This window comes from Muscardinus avellanarius (genome assembly GCF_963383645.1).
Source record: "Muscardinus avellanarius genome assembly, chromosome: 3".
NCBI lineage: Eukaryota > Metazoa > Chordata > Mammalia > Rodentia > Gliridae > Muscardinus > Muscardinus avellanarius.
Window position 1 is genome coordinate 130336288 of NC_137788.1, and position 21960 is coordinate 130358247.

A 21960-nucleotide genomic window follows, 5' to 3' on the forward strand; every position below is an offset into this window, starting at 1 on the left:
GTTCTTGAACCTCAGAACTGGGAGCTAAATAAACCTCTTTTTAAACAAAGTAATCTGCCTTTAGGTATTCTGTTATAGCAACACAAAATGGACCAAGACAGTACTCTGCTAACGAGGCTTGGTGCAGCACCCTGGAGCACCTGTCTGCCGCCTCTCCCCTCTGCAGCCCAGAGGGAGGGGTGCTTAGGACTCTAGCTCTGTACCAGCCCTCATGGACAGCCCTGTCCTCTGACACCAGGTACCACTGCAGGGCCATTCCCAACTGGCACAGAAAGGGTAACTGCTGACTCTGGAAGCAGCTCACCCAGGAGAAAGGTGAGAAACAGGCACAGCTGGAAGCACTCTCTTGCCGGGAGGCGGAGGGCCTCCCTGCTTACTCCCTGGGGCCTGCCCCGTTAGGAGGAGGAAAGCTGTCGAGACCGCCCTTTGTCCTTTCTTTGCAGCTGATGCTCAGGGGCTGGGGTCCATGTTCTCCTGGTCTGAGGCTGCTTCTTCATTATCTGGGGACTCCTACATCAGAACCAGAAAGCCCAGTCACATCTTGTGCAGCTCCGCAGGGCCCCAGCCTGCCCCTGCTGCAAAGGAGCCAGCAGAGGGCTCTGCTGTCCCAGGCTTGCGGGCCTTCCCTCCGTCCCTGCCACAGGGCCTGCCACTAGGTGACTCTCTCCCTCTCTCTGCTACAACCCCAGCCCTTTTGCTTTTTATTTTTTTGTGGTACTGCAGATGGAACCCAGGGGCATTCTACCTCCGAGCTACACCCCCAGCCCTGTTTTTAATCCTTTATTTTGAAACAGGGTTTCAGTGAGTTGCAAAGAACTTCACTAAGTAGTAGCTGAGGCTGTCAGTGAACTGCGATCCTCCTGTCTCAGCCTCCCAAGTGCTGGGAATACAAGCGTGTGCCACCACACTTGGCTTTGCTTTTTATTTGAAACAGGGTCTCACTAAATTGCTAAGGGTCTCACCGTGTTTCTGAGGCTGACCTTAAACCTCCAATCCTTCAGCAGCAGACTCCCAAGCACTGGGATTACAGGCATGTGCACCATGCCTGGCTAACTCCCAACCCTTCTTAAAAAAAATTTGAGCCAGGCGTGATGACGCATGCTTGTAATCCCCATGCTTGGGAGGTGGAGGCAGGAGGATCGCGCAGGTTTGAAGCCAGCCTCGCTGGCTTAAGAGACCCTGTTTCCAAATAAAAATATAAAATAGGTCTGGGAGTGTAGCCTGGAGGTAGAGGGTTTCCAAGAACCCTAGTACCAAAAAAAAAAAAAAAAAAAAAAATTTGAGACAGAGTCTGAATGTTGCTCAGCCTGGCCTCCAGCATACGATTCCCCTGCCTCGACCTCCCTCTTACCAGACCAAGTCCCTTGCTCCGTCGCAGGGTGGCATAGTAGTGCAGCGCTCGGGGATCACAGCGAACCACCGTGGGGTCGAAGTCCAGCACGCGCAGGCCCTGTAGGCTTCGTGCCCGGGAAAGGGCCACATAGGCTTGGCCGCTGGCAAACACGCGGGCCAGAGAGATCTCCACACAATCCAGAGACATGCCCTGGGAGAGAAGGCAGGGACAGAGCCAGCTTGGCCTGCAGTCCCTCGCACCCAAGAGCTTGATCCTGTACCAGCCAGCTAGCCCCGGATCTCCTCCCCCAGCCTGGAGTCTGCGGCAGAGGGACAGTGGACAGCACATGGGGCTGAATAGAGGGGCTTGTGGGACCGTGATGAGAGCGAGTGATGGCGTGGATGGTGGGGGCACAGGTGTGGGGCTGGAGCCTGCTCTGCCACTCACTAGCTGTATGACCTTGGGCAAGTTCCTCAGCCCCACGGTTTTCTTCTCTGTAAAAACTGAATGATTATTAATTACATCTATACTTTATACAGTTGCTGTAGGGATCAATGTATCTGGTACTGGCTGGCAAAGAATATCCAGAAAGGGAGAAGAGGAGATAGAGGCTGGGAAATTCGCTGACAAAAGATTTCTTCTTCTTTCCTCCTCCTCCTCCTCTTCTTTTGTGGTACTGGCGGTGGAACCAGGGGCTTTCTATCTCTGAGCGACACTCCCAGCCTATTTTAATTTTGAAACAAGGGCTTGCTAGGGTGATAAGGGTTCACTACTTGCCGGGACTGTCCTCAAACCTAAGATCCTCCTGTCTCAGCCTCCCAAGTACTGGGATGATAGGTGTGTGCCACCATGCCTGGCTCTAAGATTTAGTCTACTCCTGATTTGGAACTTTCCATCCAGGGTAAGTTCAGCTCTCAAGAGGCCTTTAAGGCACGGAAACCCCAACATGCCCCAGGCATAAGCTGCCTACTCTGCCCTGCCCTGCGCTGGGCAGTCACCTGGCTTTTGTGGATGGATATGGCCCAGGCCAGCTGGAGGGGCAGCTGCTGGCGGCTGAGGAGCTGGCCCCCGACACCTTGCACCGTCCAGCGGTCAGCGCGGATGACCTCAGTGACTCCACACAGGAAGCGCACCAGGGGCAGCCCTGAGGGAGACACGGAGGCGGTTCATCTCTCAGCCCTGCTACAAGGCTGAGGGCAGGAGCGCCTTCAGCCCGTCTCTCCCCATTGCCCCCGGGCCCTGCTGCAAACCCTCCCCATCACTTACCTCTCCCTTCCGTCTCAAACCCCACTACCACCCCCCGGGCGCCGTTCACCAGGCCCCGAGACACTGCCAAGTTCTTCACCAGCATCACCTGCCAGGAAGGAAAACTGGAGTCAAGGGGCTGTCCCTCGCCCGGCTCATCTCCGGCGGTCGCTGTTCAGGGCCGAGGGAGGGCACCACGTCCCAGCCTGGACCCTGACTCTGAGCTCCGAGGCCCGCTGCCTCATTTTCCTGGGTCTCAGCTTCCCCGCGTGTTGAAGGGGTGACACTTGCTCATTCTGCTTCAGAAGGAGGCGTGAGAGCCAGTGAGGTCACATCTGTTATGGGGCCACAATTTTTATTTTTTATTTTTTGGTACTAGGGATTAAACCTATGGGGCAATCTACCTCTGGGCTACATTCCTAGCACTTTTTATTTTTTATGTTGAAACAGGGTCTCACTAAGTTGCTGAGGTTGGCCTTGAACCTGAGATCCTGCTGTCTCAGCCTCCCGAGTATTGGGATTACATATATGTGCCACCAAGCCCAGCTGGGGCTTCAAATCTTGAGGGGTGGTGCCTAGGTCCTGCCCCCCCCCCACCAGCCACACTGTGCTGTCTTCCCCTTGGGTACCCTCCGGGCCTGAGGCAAGTCTCTCACTCTGCCTACCCCGTTGTAAGAGGGACCAGGGCCCATCCATCTGAAAGTACACTACTGAAGATGGCCATCAGGGAGGTATTTCACTCCCTGTTTTGGAGATGAGGGACCTGAGCTTCAGACAGGACAGGGACTTGCCCAAAGCCACACTGCTTAGAGGAGCTCCAGGTGCAGGAGGGGGCAGAAAACTGAGCAGGAAGGTGGGCAGAAAGAGCAGGGAGGCTTCAGTGGGGTCACAGCTGGGCGCAGTGGCCGTGGAGTGGCCTGGACAGAGGGACGAGGGTCAGGGAGGCCCACAGACAGCCCAGGCTCCTGGGGTGTAGGCCTTCTTCCCACTCACCTGGGCCCCTAGCTTTAGCTGCAGAAGCTGGCTGACAGGACACTGGGCATCCAGGGTGTGGGCTAGCTCAGGGTTGCTGTCCATAGCCTCAAAGCTGTGCACCTTGCCTGGAAAAATAGTTGGGAAAACATATTATGAGTCACCGACTGTGGCTTAGCTTCCAAAGACTCATACTAGACCAGGGAACAGGAGAGCGGTGGGGGTGCAGGTAGAGTAGGGGTAGCGCTAACCCCATACCTTGCCTCACTTACATTTGCAAACGTCAGGGCCTTTACGGCCACAGAGGCTGAGCGCCTAGATATTTAAATGGCCCCATGGGTCCCAGCTTGCCTGGGGGCCACACCTGCCTGATGGCTTCTCGGGGCTGGCCGTGCCCAGCCCTGGCTCCCTGCTTACCTGGCAGCTCCTGCAGCCGCCTGTCGTTGGTGAGGGCCACGTCATCCTGGTGGGTGCAGAGCCTGGTGGCCACAATTCCGTCTCGCCCCACCTTGTGGGCCGCCGTGGCCCTGAGCTGGCGGGTCACCTCGTCTGAGCACCTGTGGGGGCTGGGCTGTCAGGGCAGAGCGGCAGGCCACAGGCCAGGCCTTGGCCCTGGAAACAGGTGCGGGGCCGGGTCAGCCGGCCCTCTTGTCCCTTCCCCACTCGCACCCAAGACGTGGAGAAGGGGCGTGGGTGGGGTGCTGCGCTGTGATCACAGGTGAGCACCCTTCCCGTGTCTGCCCTGGTGGGAGCTGGCCCCCTCCCACCCCACAGTGCTGCTGAGGAAGCTGGGATGAGTGAGCACTGGCGGGTCTGCAGGCCTGAGGCAAGGCGCTGACGTTGATCCCTGTAATCCCGGCCACCCTGTCATTACAGGGCCGCGGGTACCATCCTCCAGCCGCTTGCCGCTGTCTTGGATGAACCGTCTAGCCTGGCCTTCTGCTTTCCCTAAGGAGGCCTTGGGGCAAGAGCAACCGAGCGGGAAGAGGGAGCAGCCTGGGACCATCTCAGCCTTCCTCAGGCGTGTGTGCTGCGCCCTTCTCACCTGCCTCAGGGCCTGGACGGGGCTCCCCGGGCACAGCCTCCCCACCTCACTGCCATCCTCATCGAACCTGACTTTCCAGACCCAGCTCTGCCTGCCTTCCACCTTCTGCACCTCCTTTCCGCACCCAGAGTAAGGTGCCACAGGACTTCAACCTCTGTGTGTGTGTGTGTGTCTGTGTCTGTCTGTCTGTCTGTCAGTCAATGGGCATCGAACCCAGGGGCACCCTACCTCTGAGCTACACCTCCAGCCCTATTTTATTTTGAAACAGGGTCTTGGTAGGTTGCTGAGAATCTTAGTACTTGCTCAGGCTGTCCTTGAACCTGAGATCCTCCTGTCTCAGCCTCCAAAGTACTGGGATGAATTACCAGCATGCGCCACCACACCTGGTGGCTTCAACCTTTTGACTTTAGCAGGGAGAGGTCATGTTCACAACCTTCCCTTCCCCACCAAGTGCCCTATAGGCTCCAAGAGTAGAAGACTTTAAGTTTTTCTTTTTCTCTGCATTGAGAATCGAACCCTGGGGGTATTCCAACTCAGAGTTACACTCTTAGCCCTTTTTAATTTTTTTTTTAAATTATGAGACAGGGTCTCACTAAATTGCTAAAACTGGCCTCAAATCTGCTGTCCTCTTGTCTCAGCCTCCTAAGTACTGAGGTTACAAATGTCCGTCATCACACCTGGCTGTCATAAAGCTTCTTTTTTGGTACTGGGGGTAGAACCCAGGGGCCTTCTATGTAGCTTCAGCTATACCCTGAGCCCTATTTTTTTTTTTTTTTTCTAATTTGGAAACAGGGTCTTGCTGAGTTGCTGAGGCTGTCCTCGAGCCTGCGATCCTCCTGTCTCAGCCTCCCAGGTACTGGGATTGCAAGTGTGCACCACTATGCCCAGCTGCCATGAAGCTTCTACTATTTGTCCTGAGTTGCCCAGTGCCCTGTCCAAGGCTCCACTTCCTGTACAGACAGCTTGCTCCTAAGAGGAAGCACCTCTCCCCATTTCCTGCATCCCTGTGCTCTGCGCAGACCCATGCTTGGCTGCCCATCCCACGACCCCTCGCCAGCCACCAGCACCCACCTGCCCAGCCTCACGGCCTGCAACAGAGAGATGAAGGTCTGGTCGGCCTGCCTCCACACCTCCGTCAGCTCCAGAGTTACTGGCACACACCTCCTCCAACTCTTGGCCTGTTAGGGCAGAGTGGGGTAGGGCCAGGGAGCAGAGCAGCCCCCAGCAGAGGCAGGGCCCCCGGGCGAATGGTACCTGGAAGCAGAACCGAGGGGCTTGCGAACCCTTGGTCACTGGAGGCAGCTGCAGGAAGTCCCCACAGATGATGAGCTGGATCCCTCCGAATGGCTTGTTCTGCTGCCGGACAGCCCTGGGGGGAGCAGGGCATGCTTCAGAGGGTAGAGGCAGACCGGGTCCACTTGGGGGTCAACCAGTCTGGCCTCAATTACTGCCCTCGCTGTATATACTGACCTGGCCACGGCCTCCAGCTTGTCAAACAAGTCTGCCTCCACCATGGAGATCTCGTCAATGACCAGCCTCTGACAGTTCAGCCAGCCCTGCCGCACGCCGGGCCGCTGGGCCAGAGCCACACACTGCGTCAAGGGGGCCTGGCCAGAGCCGATACCTGTGAAGGATGCCACTCAGCCTGGACCGAGACCCAGTCTCCTTTCACTCCTGCCCCAGGCCTGGCTTGCCCTCGGCTCAAGCCCAGAGGCTCCCACTTACCTGCAAAGGCATGGAGGGTGGTGCCCCCGATGTGACAGGCTGCCACCCCAGTGCTAGCGGTGGCCACAGTGCCTGTCGGAGGCAGTGAGCCCAGGATACGCTTCAGCAGGTATGACTTCCCTGTGCCTGGACAGAGTCAGAGTCAGGGTCACAGCGCCTCCCTCCCACCCGCCTCCGTTCCCTAGCCCCTCCCGGCCCCTGCTACCTGCACTGCCGGTGAAGAAAACACTCTGGCCTTTCAGGACGGCCCTCAGCACAGCAGCCTGCTCCTCAGAGAGCCGGGGCTTGGTGGGGGGCAAGCTCAGCCTCTTCACGGGCAGGGGCCACCTTGGCACTTCCTGGGGGGACAGGGCTGTCTCAGCGCCCTCGTCCTTTCTGGTAGCCAGTTCTGTCTGTGTTGGCTTCAGTCTTAGAACTCTTGAGAGTCCGGCAGCAACGGTTAGGGCCAGGTCTCTCCTAGTGTACTGAAGACCCCCGTGTGTGGGTGTGGCCCCCTTCATCTTCCTCCCCTGGGCCCTGTCACCCAACTTACCTTCTCACTTTTCCTATCACAAACCTCTCACCTCAAGGCGGCGCTGCCTCACCAGGCCACCTGTTGATCCACCCCTAACCTGCCATCTCAGGCCAGATGCTGACAGCGCCGTCGCCATGGGGGGCTCCACTCTCCCCAGGCTCCCCTCTCTCCCCTTTCCTTCTGGGCTCCCCCTCCGGGCCTCCTCCCCTGCCAGGCCTCCCAGTGTGGCCTAGACCCCATTTGCCGCTCCTGCTCACGCAGCCTCAGGGCTTACACGAGGAAAAGCTCTGCTTTCCCACCGCCACGTCTGCTCAGGGGCGCGAAGGGCACCCCCGAGACCCCCAGAGGCCCCTCAGTACCGCGCGGGCTCCCCTCCCCTCCCCTCGGGCTCCCTGGGTCTCCTTCGTCTCCCATCGTGGGCGCCCACTCCCAGAGGCGAGCACGCTCCGGTTCTCACCGCGGCGGGCTCGGCGTCCGCCCGGGCTTCGCCGGGCCGCTGGGCGGGCGCGGCGTCGGGGGCCCGCGAGGGGGCGGCGCGCCGCAGCTCCTCGGGCTGCACGGGGCTGATGGCGACGAAGTCGCGGGGCCGCGGGCCGAGCAGCTGCGCGCAGGCGGAGGCGGGCGGGGGCCCGGGGGCGGCGGCCAGCTTGAGGCGCAGCGTGCGCAGGAAGCGGCGCAGGCGGTCGGGCGGGCAGTCGGAGAGCAGCAGCTGCACGGCGCCGGCCGGCGGGGCGCCGGGGCCCGGGAGCCGCAGCGCGCTGCGCCCGGCCGCCGCGAAGCGCGTGTGCAGGCGCGCCGCCCGCAGGGGGAAGCAGCGCGGCGCGCCGGGGCCCGGGCCGCGCAGCCGCAGCGTCAGCTCGCGCCGCTCGTTGCGCCCCAGCCGCAGCTCGGCGCGGCGCGGCGCCTGGCGCCTCCGCGGCTGCCCGCCCGGGCTCAGCTCCTCCACCGCCACGCGGCACCGCAGCTCCGCGTCCTCGGCGCCCGGGGGCATCGCGCGCCGCCGCTGCGGGGCCAGCCGCGGGTCACGGGGCTGCGGCCGCGCCGGGGCGCGGGGGGCGTGCCGCCAGGCGCCGGGGGTCCTGGGCTGTGGCTGGCACCCCAGGCGGCAAAGGGCCCGCTCTAGAAATGACCGCCACCGCACAATTCCCGCGGTGGAGAATGGGCAGCGTCAAGTGAACCCAGGATCCGGGAGCCTCGGGTGCCCTGCGGGGTGGGGAAGGGGTCCCAGAAAAGAAGCCTACTTCAAGAAACCCAGAGCCAGCAGGGTCGTCAGGGTCCTCTCCCCAGGAAGCAGGGGAATGGCAGGTGGGGAGATGGGGCAGGGACTGACACGTTAGAATAAGCGCTCTCTGCCTCCCAGCATCCCGGGTTTACTCGGAGCCCGACAGGTCTCAGCGTTACAGAAGTGGGCACCGGCGGGGAGAGGCAAATTCATTTGCCCTTTGTAAGCCACACGGCTAGTAGGTGTCAGGGCCGGTGTGATTCCGGTCGCCTGGCGCTTCCCACCTCCAAAGTGGGGATAGGGTGGAAACTGGTTGACTAGGGGAGTCAGCGGGGAAATCTGGGGCCAAGAAACCCTTTCTCCCTGCGTCCGACCCACTTGTCTGTACCCTCCAGGCGGAGACCCCAGAAGAATCAAGTTCTCTACCTCCCACCCCAGGGAGCGAGCAGGCACTCACTGGTACTGGAACTCGGATGAATAGGTGATCAGGGCCAGCCGGCCGGAGAAACTGCAAAACTAGGAACTTTCAAATGCTAGGGTTAGAAAATCGCCCTATCACCGGCCGGATCTTTAAATGCTGCAGCCAATCAGAGTCGGGGGCGTGCCCGTGGGCGTGCCTTTCATTGGCTTCCAACTCTAGCGGCGGCTGGGCGGAGCCTGGTGTGGAGTCCCACGCTGCGCTCAGAGGCTGTTTAAAAGCCCATTCTTCCCACACAGTCGCTCTCCCTTCTATCCGGTACTGAGCGGCTGTACTTGGCATTGGGGGAGGTCTGCAGCTAGTTCTTCACACCGCCCCCCCCCCGCCGCCTTTTTCCACGCGTCTCTGCCCTCCTAAGAGTCACCGTATGCATTTGTCTTTCTCACCCTGCTGACACCAGTGGGTGAGAAACCCTGAGACCTGTGCCAGGTGTCCCGAGGTTACAAGAGAAGCCAGTGAGTCCATCTTCAGGGAATTCTTATCCCTCTTGTTGCATTGGCTACTCAGATATTTTATTGATTGATTGATTGCAGTACTGGGGATGGAACCCAGGGACATTCTACCTTCGAGCTGCACCCCCAGCCCTGTTTTTTAGTCTTTTATTTTTATGTATTTATATTTATTTATGTATGGTGGTACTGGAGGTGGAACGCAAGGGCATTCTACTTTTGAGCTACACCTCCAGCCCTATTTTTTAATATTTATTTTGAAACATCTGCAAAGGGCCTCGCTAAGTAGCTGAGACGTGTCTGCGAACTGCGATCCTCCTCCTGTCTCAGCCTCCGGAATGCTGGGATTACAAGCGTGCGCTGCCGTGCTCGGCTAGTGCATTTCATTTCTTATATGTCATTCATAGCATAGAGTTTACGCTTACATTTTCCCCCTTGAGGTACTAATGATTCAACCTAAGGCCTTCAGCATGTTAGGCAAGTGCTCCCCCACTGAGCTACATCCCCAACTGTTTTAAATTTTATTCTTGTGAGTGTGAGTGTGAGTGTGTGTGTGTGTGTGTGTGTGTGTGTGTGTGTGTTACTGAGGATTGAACCTAGGGGCATTTTACCTCGGAGCTACACCTCCAGTCCCATTGTTTTTTTTTTTTTTTTCTTTTTCTTTTTTTTCTCTCGGTACCAGGGATGGAACCCAGGGCACAGGGTTATTCTACATCTCAGCTACACTTCCAGCCCTAATTTTTATTCTTTATTTTGAAACAGGGTCTCACTGAGTTGCAAAGGGCCTCACTAATTAGTAGCTAAGGCTGTCCACAAACTGCAATCCTCCTGTCTCAGCCTTCCAAATCCTGAGATTACAAGTGTACTCCACCATGCCCAGCTCAGTCCTATTTTATTTATATTTTATTTTTTACTTATTTGTGGAATTGGGGGTGGAACCCAGGGGTGTTCTACCTCTGAGCTACATCCCCAGCCCTAATTTTTTATTCTTTATTTTGAAACAGGGTCTCACTGAGTTGCAGAGGACCTCACTAAGTAGCTGAGGCTGTGTTCAAACCACCATCCTCCTGTCTCAGCCTCCTGAATGCTGGGATTATAAGCATGTACCACCACGCCTGGCCCCAGCCCTATTTTTTATTCTTTATTTTGAAACAGGGTCTCACTGAGTTGCAAAGGACCTAAGTAGCTGATACTGACTGCCAACTGCAATCCTCCCGTCTCAGCCTCCCAAATGCTGGGATTACAAACTGGTGCCACCACTCCCAGCTTATTTTTATTTTGAAACAGGGTCTCACTAGGTTGATGAGAGTTTCACTACTTCATGAGGCTGTCTTCAAACCTGCAATCCTCCTATCTCAGCCTCCCAAATACTAGGATTACAGTTGTGCCCCACCAGGACTAGCTATTAGAGGAGTTTTGACAAAGTCGTATATCTGTAGAGCATAAAACTCCTGCCAGATATAGAATTGTTTTGTCAAACTCAGCAGCAATGAGCCACATGTGGTTAATAAATTTGTTTATTTATTTATTTATTTATTTATTTATTTATTTATTTGGTGGTCTGGGGATGGAATCCCTGGCATTCGACCTCTGAGCTACATTCCCTGCCCTATTTTTTATTCTTTTTTTTTAATTAAAAAAAATTTTTTTGGTGGTACTGGGGGTGGAACCCAGAGGCTTTCTACCTCCGGGCTATACTCCCAGACCTTTTTATATTTTATTTGGAAACAGGGTCTCACTAAGTTGCTGAAAGCCTCACTAAGTAGCTGAAAGCCTCACTAAGTAGCTGAGGCTGGCTTCGAACCTGTGTGATCCTCCTGTCTCAGCCTCCCAAGCGCGGGGATTACAAGCGTGCGCCACCAAGCCCGGCTAAAATTTTTTTATTTTGAAACAGGGTCTTGCTAAATTTCTGAATGCCTTGCTAAACTGCTCAGACTGTCCTGGGATCTTCTGGATTATAGGTGAGAGCCATCATGTCTAAGCTAGTTTTAAATTTAAGTAACAAAATTAAATTCAAGTTCAGTGCTTGATAGCCACGTGTGGCTAGTGGTCACTGCATTGGACAATACAGACATAAACTATTTTATTGCACAAAGTTCTAAGAACATTATCATCACCTGGAAAGCTTTCCTTGTGCCTCTTCCCAGGCAATCCTCACCCTAAATCCTCAGAGAACCTCTGTTCGGGAGGCTCCCCTCCTCTTAGTTTAGCTTGTTCTAGGACTTCTAAATGGGATTATGGATTATTTTATTCTTTGAAATAAGTCATTCATTTTGAGATTTAGCCATGTTGTAGGGTAGATCAGTAGCTGGTTTCTTTTTGTAGAGTAAGGGTTATCCGTTTTCCTGTTGAAAGATATCTGGGTTTTCTGTGGGTTTAGGGTTTAATATCATTTGAATAAATACTTTAGGTCAGAAATTCTGGGTCATGGAGTAGGTGTAATTTTAGTTTCATGTGAACCTGCCAGATCTTCTTCCAACGTGAGAAGATTTGAGCTCTGACAGGGAGTCCTTGCAGGGAAAGGAGCCCGAGCCGAGGCCGAGTAACGGTCCTCGGCCCCGCCCCTCCCGCTCGCGCCCCGCCCCTAAACATCTCGTCCCTGATTGGCCGGCGGGAGAGGGGCGGAGCCAGAGGGAGTGTCAAGTCCGGGGCAGAACTAACTTCCTTGGGGTTGGGATGTTCTCCGCCCGCTGCTCTGCGCGCCGCTGCCGCTGTGAGGTCAGTTTCGAGGGAGGCGCCACCCTGCTCCCTGGTCTCCTCGCCTAACTCAAAGCCTGGTTTGTAGGCAAGCCCTGCGCGGGAAAGGGTTCTTTTCGTTATCTACTTCCCTCCCCGAGAATTCCATTGAAACGTTTAATCTATTTGGTTTCACTGGAAGGTCTCGGTCCAATCCCTGGCCTATTAGAACAGCAACAGTGGCATTAGCAAAAGGCTGAGACAGGAGAATAGCAGGTTCAAGGACAGCCTCAGCAACGTAGGGAGACCCTGTTTCAAAACAACAACAAAAAAAAGCCTGGAGTTGGCTTGGGCGTGGTGCCGCGTCTTGTAATCCCAGTACTTGGGAGCCTGAGACAGGAGGATCACAGGTTCACTGCAAGCCTCAGCAATATAGTGAGGCCCTCTGCAACTTAGTGAGACCCTGTTTCCAAATAAAAAGTAAAATAGGGCTGAAAGTGCAGCTCAGATGTAAAATGCACCTGGCTTCAATCCCCAGCCCATTAAAAAAAAAAAAAAAAAAGTAGCTCAAAACTAGAATGCTCCTGGGTTCAATCTTTGGTCACACACACACACACACACACACACACACACACACACACACACACAAAGTAGTTTGAAGCCAGGCATCGTGTTGCACACCTGGAATCCCAGTACTTGGGAAACTGAGACAGAATCACAGGTTAGAAACCAGCCTCAGCAATTTAGCTAGAGCAAAAGCAACGTCGTGAGACTTTGTTTCAAAATAAAAAATAAAACCGGGCATGGTGACACAAGCCTGTAATACCAGTACTTGGGAGGCTGAGACAGGAGGATCACAGGTTTAAGGACACCCTCAGCAAATCGTTAGACTTATCAACCTAGCCAGATTCTGTTTTTTGGTTTTTTTTTTTTTTGACATTGTATACTATACACATTTTTGGGGGGGGGTGGTACTGGGGTTCCTGGAAACCCTTCTACCTCCGGGCTACACTCCCAGACACCTGTTTTTTATAATTTTATTTGGAAACAGGGTCTCTTAAGCCAGCGAGGCTGGTTTCCAACCTGTGCGATCCTCCTGTCTCCGCCTCCCACCTCCCAAGCGTGGGGATTACAAGCGTGCACCACCATGCCTGGCCAGATTCTGTTTTAAAATAAATAATAAAATTGGGTTGGGGATGTATCTTGAAGGTAGAATGCCTCTGACTTCAATCCCCAGTATCACAACTTTAAATAAAAAATAAAAAGCGCTGGAGGTAATGACTTAGAGGTAGAATGCCCTTGGGTTCAATCCCAGCACCAAAACAAAACAAAACAAAAACCTATTTGCTTCCTTCCATCCCCACCCTATAAGCTAGCTGCCTGTCCCCTTTCCCCTGAATTTCAATGGTAGACTCCTAATCTTCACTGCATTCCTGGCTTCCACTCCACCCAGATTTTGCTGCTGCTCTAGTTAAAAGCTCTAGGTGTCTTCCTAGGGTATTGCTCTTTGGAAAAATCAGCCTTCCTTTCCGTAGCCTGAAGTGGATTCCTCCCCTTCCTTACATTGCAACCTTGAGCCTACCCCTCTCCTTTGACCATGTTGTGTTTGGGAACACCCAGGGTCCTTTCCCAGCAGGGCACGGTGGCTCCGTGCCTCTCATCTCTATAGCGTCTCTACTGAGGGACTGAAGAGGACCCCTTGAGCCCAGCAGTTCTAGACCGGCACAGGCAACATAGGAAGACCCTGTCTCAAAAACGAAGCCAACTTCTTTTCTGAGCCAGGGTCTTTGCACTTGCTCTTTCTGAGGTGGCCTCCCCTCTGCTTCCCCTCTATTGATGTGGCTGTCTTTTTTCTCATTTTTCAGGTCTTAGCTGAAATATCCACTCTTCAGAAAAGTTTTCCCTAGCTGGGCATGGTGGCCCATATTTATAATCCCAGTACTTGGAAGGCTGAGACAGGAGGAGTGTAGGTTCGTGGCCAGCCTTGGCAATTTGTGAGGCCCTCCGCAATATAGTGAGACTCTGTTTCAAAATAAAGACTAAAATAGGGTTGGGGATGTGTCTCAGAGGTAGAATGTCCCTGGGATCTATCCCCAGTACTGAAAAACAAACAAACAACAAAAAAACAACAACAACAAAAACCGAGCTGGGTGTGGTGGTGCACACTTGTAATCCCCGCATTTAGAGGATTACAGTTTGTGGACAGCCTCGGCTACTTAGTGAGGCTCTTTGCAACTTAGTGAGAACCTGTTTCAAAATAAAGAATAAAAAATAAGAATGGGGGTGTAGTTCAGAGATAGAATGCCTCTGGGTTCCATCCGTAGTACAGCCCCCCCAAAAAAAAGGAAAAAGAAAAAGAAAAAGAAAAGAAAATGGTCTCACTTGATTGCAGAGAGCCTCATGAGGTAGCTGAGGCTGGGCTCCAAGTACTGGGATTACAAGTGTGCACCACCACACCAGCCTAACATTTATTTGTGGTACTGGGGATTGAACCCAGGGGCATTCTACCTCTGAACTGCACCCTCAACCCTACTTTTTATTCTTTATTTTGAAACAGGGTCTCACTAAGTTGCAGAGGCCTCACTCAGTAGCTGAGTCTGGCTGTAAACCTGTGATCCTCCTGGCTTAGCCTCCCAAATACCGAGATTGCAAATGTGTGCCACCACGCACAAATATTTATTGAATGGATCAATCAATGAAACCATTTTCTCCAAGTCCTGATCCTTTTAACTCAACTCTTCGCGCGCTCTCTCTCTCTCTCTCTCTCCCTCCCTCCCTCCCTCCCTCCCTCCTATATTTAGAATTGAACACAGATCTTTTTCACACATGCTAGGCAAGGGCTTTACCGGAGCTACATTCCCAAATTTTTTTTTATTACTTATTTTTATTTTGAGACAGGGTCTCACTAAGTTGTCCAGAATGGGCTTAAACCCACAATCCTCCTGCCTCAGCGTCCTAGTCTCTGGGACTACGGGCATGTGCCATCACACTTAGCTCTTTACTGTTTCTTGAATCTGCCCCAGTCATTCTCATAACCAATACCTTGGTTCGGACTCCATTACTTCCAGCCTGAATTTCTGGAACAATTTCTCACCCAGTAGACCTTACCGTCTCTTTTGCCCTGGGCCTCCATTCTCCATACAGCAGTTGTGAAAAAAAGCCTATAAAATGAAAATGAGATTGTGTCACACTGTGCTTCAAGATTTAGTTGTGCCTCCTGCCACTTGCAGGAAGAATTCAAATTCCCTGCCAGGCATGGTGGTGCACGCTTGTAATCCCAGCATTTGGGAGGCTGAGACAGGAGGATTGTACAGGTTTGAAGCGAGCCTCAGCTACTTAGTGAGGCTCTCAGCAACTTAGTGAGACCCTGTTTCCAAATAAAATATAAAATAGGTCTGGGAGTATAGCCCGGAGGTAGAAAGCCTCTGGGTTCCACCCCCAGTACCACCAAAAACAACAACAACAAAAAAACAATTTATCTTAGGTCAGCATTCAAGGCCCTTAGAGCTCTGGATCCTGTTTTTGTGGTGGCATCTTTAGAACTTACCCTCTACCCCCCCCCCGCCCCCAGCATGCTATGACCACACGAAAACCACCTACAGTTCCCCTAACAAGTCAGGTGTCCTATAAGTTCTCACTTTTGTGAGATGTTCCCTTTTCTCAGACTCCCCCAGTTCCGTCCCTATTAGAATACTCTTAGAATACAACTCTGTGCTCTGGGAGCTGACTGGCACCACACGCTCTGTACTCCCTTCTCAGGTCTTGTCTACCATCCCACTGGTTCACCAGCTCTCCAAGGCAGGGCCTTAAATTTTTAAAATTTATTTTTGTGATGCTTGGGATTGAACTCAGGGACATTCTATCTCCATTTCTTGTGTTTATTCAACACAAATATTTCATTTGCCTGATTGTCCATCAAGCCCTACACTTCTGGGAAATCTGGCAGGGCTTGGGGTCCCTGTCCTCTATGAAGAGAGAGAGCCCTGTAAACAGGGAATACCACATGCTAAACGAGAAGGTAAACACATAGAGAAGGGCATCAAAACCAGGACAGGCGGTCCAGGCAGAGGGGCAGGAGCAAAGGCCCTGCCTGTAACCCCAGCGCTTGGGAGAAAGAGGAGGAGCACAGGTTTGAGGACAGCTTTGGCAATGGAGCAAGACCGTCAGCAATCTAGCACTCCATTTCAAAACAAAAAAGGGCGAGGGGTATAGGTAGGAGGTAGAATGCCCTGGGGTTCAACCCCCAGCAACACACACACACACACACACACACACACACACACACACACACACACACGGAGGCATGAAACAATGAAACAGAATGGCATGAATGTGTGTGCCTCGGGAGCCAGCCTGGAGTAGCAGCCAGAGTTCCATGTAGAAGGAAGGCGTAGTTATGTTGAGGGACCGTATGTCAACTACAGCAATGGGACAACATTGGAGGTTTTATGTTGTGTAAGTTGACTGAGTCTCTTTCAAATGGGCACCATTTAATCAATTAATGAAGTTTACAGAGTGCTTCTAAGTAGTAGTGCTTTCCAGTAGGGAGGGGGAAAGTAGGCACCTATCCATGAAGTAGACAAAAACTGCTGCCTTCATTTTACAGAACAAGAGCCCAGAACTTGGGCTGGGGCGATCGCTCAGAGCTCAGTGGAATGCTTGTACTAGATCTTAGGTTCAATCTTCAGCACTGAAAAAAAAAAAAAAATCCAAAGCTCAAAATGCTTACATGACCTGGTTAAGGTCACTAGACTGGATTCAAATCCTGCCTGACTCCAGAGTCTGCTTCCTACTAAATGACCTGTGTCAGCAGCTCTGTGTGACCAAACCACACAAGATCAGGGCCCCTAAACTGGATATGGTGGCACATGCCTGAAATCGTAGTACTTGGGAGGCTGAGACAGAAGGACAGCAGGTTGAGGCCAACCTAAGCAATTTAGAGAAACTCTCAGCAACTTAGTGAGACCCTGCTTCGTGTGTGTGTGTGTGTGTGTGTGTGTGTGTGTGTGTGTGTGTGTTACTGGGGATTGAGCCCAGGGACATTCTACTTCCTAGCTACACCCTCAGCCCTTTTTATTTTGAAACAGGATCTTGCTAGGTTGCTGAGGCTGGTCTCAGATCTGTGACCCTCCTATCTCTGGGATTACAGGTGTGCACCACCATGCTGGGCTGAGACTTTGTTTCAAAATAAAAAAATAGAGCCAGACATAGTGGTATGCACTTGTAATTCCAGTACTTGGGAGGAGACTGAGACAGGAGGATAGAAGGTTTGAAGCTTGTCTCAGCAACTTAGTGAGGCTCTGAGCAACTTACTTAGAACCTGTTTTCAAATAAAATAGGGCTGGGGGTATAGCCCAGAGGTAGAAGGCCCCTGGGTTCCATCCCCGATGCCAAACACACACACATACAAAAAAATAAATAAAAGAAAAATATAAATAAATAAATAAATAACAAGCATGGAGTTAAAATGCTACTGGGTTCAATCCCTAGTACCAAAATAAAATCCATATTATGGTTGCAAGAGGTTGCCACATAATGACTTTCTCAGAACCTTTGACTCTATTTTCTTCGTGTGTGTGTGTGTGTGTATGTGTGTGTGTGTGTGTGTGTGTGTTGCTGGAGATTGAACCCAGGGGCATTACTACCTCCGAGCTACACTCTCAGACCAAATTTTTATTTTTATTTTGAAACAGGGTCTTAATAGTTTGATGAGAATCTATTTGCTGAGGCTGTCCTGAAACCTGCGGTCCTCCTGCCTCAGCCTCCCAAGTACTGGGATTACAGGTTTACGCGTCCCCCCTCCTCCCTTGTTCTCCCTTTAGACAGAGGAACCCCGGTGTAGTCTGAGGGGAAAGCGGGCCCCTTCCTCCTTTGGTCCTGGGACCTAGGTGCTCTCTTCCAGGCAGGGCTGGAATGGCCCCCAGCAGAAGGGAGTGAAAGGGAACTTGGCCAACTGGCGTTGCCGCTGCTATGGCAGCCAGAGCCAAAGGAGGTCATCATCGATCCCACATGCACTTAATTCTCAGTGCTGTGGCTTGGGGCAGGGCTGACCGGGAACGCAGAGGTGGTGCTGGAGGCTGGGGCGCAGCCAGTTATTTTCTCTGTCTGGGCCTTGTTTCTCCGCTGTAAAATGAGGGCATACTGTGTAACCGGAGCCCGTCTCTGCTGGTCTCTACATCCCACTCCTCAGCAGTGTTGTCGGGGCTGCAAGATCACCGCTGGACGGAGCAGGGTGGGGTCGGCTCTCAGATGCGGAAACCCGAGAGAGGGCGAACGGCTTCCGCGGAGGACAGGAGGGCACTGCGCTTGGGAACCCGGAGTCGGGGAAACTCCTGCCCCCTGACGAAGTAGCCTGGAGTCTAGACTCCCAGCTCCCTGTCTTCCTGTTACATGACTCTCTAAACAGACCCGGAGCTCCGGCCCGGCTCCGCCCAGAGGCTCCAGCGAGGAGAGGATGTGACTAGCCACGGCCCCAGCTTAGGGGAAGAAAGAGCAGCGCCTTTGTGAACTCCTTTCTGGGCCGACCGGGGCAGCGGGACCCAATCCCGCAACCCCAGCCCACCCAGTCAGGAGACCGCAAAGGCTCCAGCCCCCAGCCACTCGACCCGTCCAGGGCGCGCTACCCGGCCCCGCCCTCGGCCCCCGGCACCCCCCGCAGCCCGCCCCGCTCGCAGTCCCCGTCTCCGCCCAGGCCCGCCCTCCTCCTCCTCCTCCTCTGGCCAAGCAGGCCCCGCCCCGCCCACCAGACCACGCCCCAAGCAGACCCGCCCCGCCCACCAGACCACGCCCCAAGCAGGCCCCGCCCCGCCCGGAAACCTCTCCCCGCCCCGGCCCCGCCCCCCGAAGTTTCTTGGGCCCCGGGCGGCGGGCGGGACAGAGCGTAGAGAGCCACCGCCCGGCCCGCGTAGATGGGGCTGGCCGAGCCCGCGGGGCGCGGGCAGTGAGCGGCGAGCGGCCGGACCCCGCAGACTCGCCATGGAGGAGGAGGTGAGGGCGGGCTGGGAGGGGTCTGGGCTGGGGTCTTGGAGCCCCTCACGGGGTCGGGGTCCCGCTCAGGCCCTCGTTCTTGCCTGCCCCACTCGGGGTCCGGGGGCCGCTTCCCCCACCCGCAGATGGGGCAGGGGCGGGAGCGGGCGGGAGCGGGTCGCTCTCGGAGACCGCATCCTCCTTCGTGATGTCTTTTCCTTTCTCATTAACTGCGGGGAAACCGGGGTTGTTATTGTTCCCATTGGGTTGACGAGGAGACTGAGGCTCGGCGGATTTGATGTCCTGCTCGAGGTGGCCCGAGTTGCTAGAAAGTGTTCGAACCCTGCTATTCTTATGCTATTTCACGTGCGGGCTAGGTCCGATCCTGAGGGGACAGACTGTGTGTGCGTGTGTGTGTTTGTGTGTGTGTGTGTGCGCGCGCGTGTGTGTGCATGCGTGTGTGCCCGTCCCTGGACCCCGTTTCGAGGAATGCGAGGCTATGACCGTGCCCGGTGACTAGAAGACTGAAGAAGCCGCGTTTTCTCTCTGTGTGAGTCTCGGGGCATCCCCTTTCCTTCCCTCTCCCCGGCCCACATCCCTCTGAGGGGTCTCATCCAGCTAAGGAGCCTGGCTCTGCCTTCCTCACATCTCTGGAAAGGCCAACTGCTTGAGGAGCTGAGGGCTGGACCAGCAGTACCCCTTGAGCCTCCCTCTACCCGTTCAGGACACTTTTGGTCTGGGGTGGGGCAAGGTTCTCTTATGACCTCTGCCCTTTGCATGCACACTTAGTTCTCCCAGCCCCTTGGTCATCCTCGGGTTTAGCACCCAGCAAGCACTTAATATGCCTGTGGAATGACTATGGAGGTGACTTTGTTTCTTATCCCTTGAAATGTCCCAGCTTCTGCTCCTCCCAATCCAGGAGAAGGCGATGTGTTTTTGCCTGGAAGGATGCTGAGGGAAGATAAGGCTTTCCCTTTGGGGGCATCCGTGGCCAGCTGAGGAGTCCTGAGTGGACCGGGCTGCCTGTCTGCGTCCCTGTTTGTGACCACCTCCCTGCTTCCCGAGGCCATTACTCAGACACAGCTTGACTGCCTGTTCCTCCAGGCCAGGCCCTGCATTTCTGTCGGATGGTAGATAAGTCACTTCCCCTCTCAGCTGCATTTCCTCTTCTGTGAAATACAGGGCCTAGTCTGCTCCCCTAAGCCTGACCGTAAGATCATGGCCCCTCTTCCCCAAGTGAGTTGGGGAGGGGGCAATACCAGGCCTCTGTGATTTGCTGTGGTTTCTTTCTTGCTGTCACGGGTGGGGCTGGCAGCTGCCCTGGGCTGCTGCTGCGAGGGCTTGGCTCTCATGTTGGGGCCCCTCCCCTGTTCCCAGAGGATGTGGGTCAGGATTACTCCATCTCCTGATCTGCTCTGGCCCCCAATTAAAGGAAGTTCTCCTGGGGCCTCCTGAGCTCACACCAGTTCTGCGCTCCCTCTGGTTCTTAGTCGCTAATGTTGCCACTTTCTGATTCCCAGATACAAAAGCTTTCAGAATGCCTGGGCCATCTAAGGTCTTGCCCACCTCACCTTCTTTGCCCACCCCTGACCCACGCACACAGCCAGGGGCTCGTTCCCTATTCCCTCTCCACCTTTGGGCGTCCCTGACTCTTCTTTCCTCCCGCTTCTCCCGGTAGTCCCCTTGTTTGTGTAGGCCATTTGGCCATCTTTGCTTCTGCTAAACACCTCTTAGAGCATAGTCACCTGCTCTGCCCATGGCCCAGGCTGTCTCTTCTCCTCACTCGCATGGCTCCTTTCAGACCTCTGCCAGCTCTGAACTTCTTCCTGTTCCCCAGCCCCCTTGGGGCCGAGCCCCTCAACCTCAGTGACCTCCTCTGGGCAATGGGCTTGTAAATCCTGTCAAGCTGAGGCTTGGTACAGAAGTGCTGGTCTGGGCACTGAGTGTGTGCCTGTCTGTGTTCTCCGGGCCTCAGTTTCCCCATTTGTAAAATGAGAATGGCATGCCGGGCGTGGTGGCACACGCTTGTAATCCCCACGCTTGGGAGGCGGAGACAGGAGGATGGCGTAGGTTCGAAGCCAGCTGGCTTATGACACCCTGTTTAAAAAAAAAAGTATAAAAATAGGTCTGGGAGTGTAGCCCGGAGATAAAAGGGTTTCCAGGAACCCCAGTACAACCGAAAAAAAAAAAAGAGAGAGAGAATGGCAAGTGATGTAGAAAAGTGATGATGTATGTGCAAAAGCGTTGGAAACTGCAAATGTTGCCAGGTGTGATGGTGCAGTCCTACAATCCCAGTACTTGGGTGGCTGAGACAGGAGGCTTGAAGGCTGGAGACCAGCCTTACCAATTTAGCAAGACTGTAAACAACCTAGTGAGACTCTTTAAAAAAAAAGGGCTGGGAGCCATATGTGGTAGCCCACACTTGTAATCCCAGTACTTGGGAGGCTGAGACAGGAGGATTCGGGTTGCTACTTAGTGAGGTACTCTGCAATTTAGTGAGACTCTGTTTCAAAATAAAGAATAAAAAATAGAGCTAGGGGTGTAGCTCGGAGGTAGAATGCCCCTGGGTCCAACCCCCAGTACAGGGGAAAAAAAAAAAAGAAGAGGAGGAGGAGGAGGAGGAGGAGGAGGAGGAGGAGGAGGAGATATGCACTCAGGCTCCAGACTGGAGATTCCACTTATGCAGGGTCTGCTGTTGTGGTGCTCCATCAGACTGGGCAGTCTCCTAGGGCAGAGCCTGTCCTTCCTCTCTGGCTGCTCCATTATGGGATTCTGGCATGATTTTTAGAAGGGTTTGGTCAGAGCATCATTGGGTTTAGCCTGAGGTCAAAGGTCATCATGAGCCTGGGGTGTGAGGCTCCAACAAGCTTTCTTCTGCTGGTCTCTGTCTCTGTCATAACCTTGCTGTAGACTGCCAACTGTCCTATACATAGAGTCAGGGTGACCTGGCTTCTTATTTTTATTTTTATGTTTTTCAATGAATGACCGGTGCCCAGGGCTGCCTTGGGAGCTGCTCACAGGAGGCAGGAGGAGGCCTGGGTGAAGATGGGTGGGAAGGAAGGAAGAGGGCGAAACAGGAACAATGGTCAGCTGGTCGACAAGAGGAGAGGAGAGGAGGCTGAGAAACTGGGCTGAGCTGGACAAAACCTCCCCTGTGAACCCTGCCAAGGGGAGGGGCCCCTTGTTAAAACTCGCTGGTCGTGGCCAGGCCCTCTGGTGGGAGGCGGTCTGGGGGGGCTGGAGGAGGGTGGAGGCAAAGGACCGTGGCCTCCAGCCAGACCTCCTGTAGGGTGGCCGGGCTCCCATTCACATCATCTGCAGCCCTCTGTAGTCCT

At 54.2% G+C, this 21960-nt stretch overlaps 1 protein-coding gene across 1 annotated transcript; it reads right to left on the reverse strand.

Moving 5' to 3' along the window:
* Nucleotides 1–450: 450 nt before the first annotated feature.
* On the reverse strand, nucleotides 451–19977 carry PIF1 (PIF1 5'-to-3' DNA helicase; the record flags this gene model as incomplete). The annotated part of the gene is made up of 17 exons (XM_080691632.1): nucleotides 451–510; nucleotides 1352–1543; nucleotides 2332–2477; nucleotides 2600–2687; nucleotides 3572–3678; nucleotides 3968–4107; nucleotides 5667–5773; nucleotides 5850–5964; nucleotides 6066–6219; nucleotides 6321–6446; nucleotides 6526–6658; nucleotides 7292–7924; nucleotides 8616–8713; nucleotides 17802–17863; nucleotides 18696–18855; nucleotides 19699–19794; nucleotides 19926–19977. 17 exons carry the CDS (start codon nucleotides 19975–19977, stop codon nucleotides 451–453), a joined length of 2469 nt encoding a protein of 822 aa, XP_080547758.1.
* Nucleotides 19978–21960: the final 1983 nt, after the last annotated feature.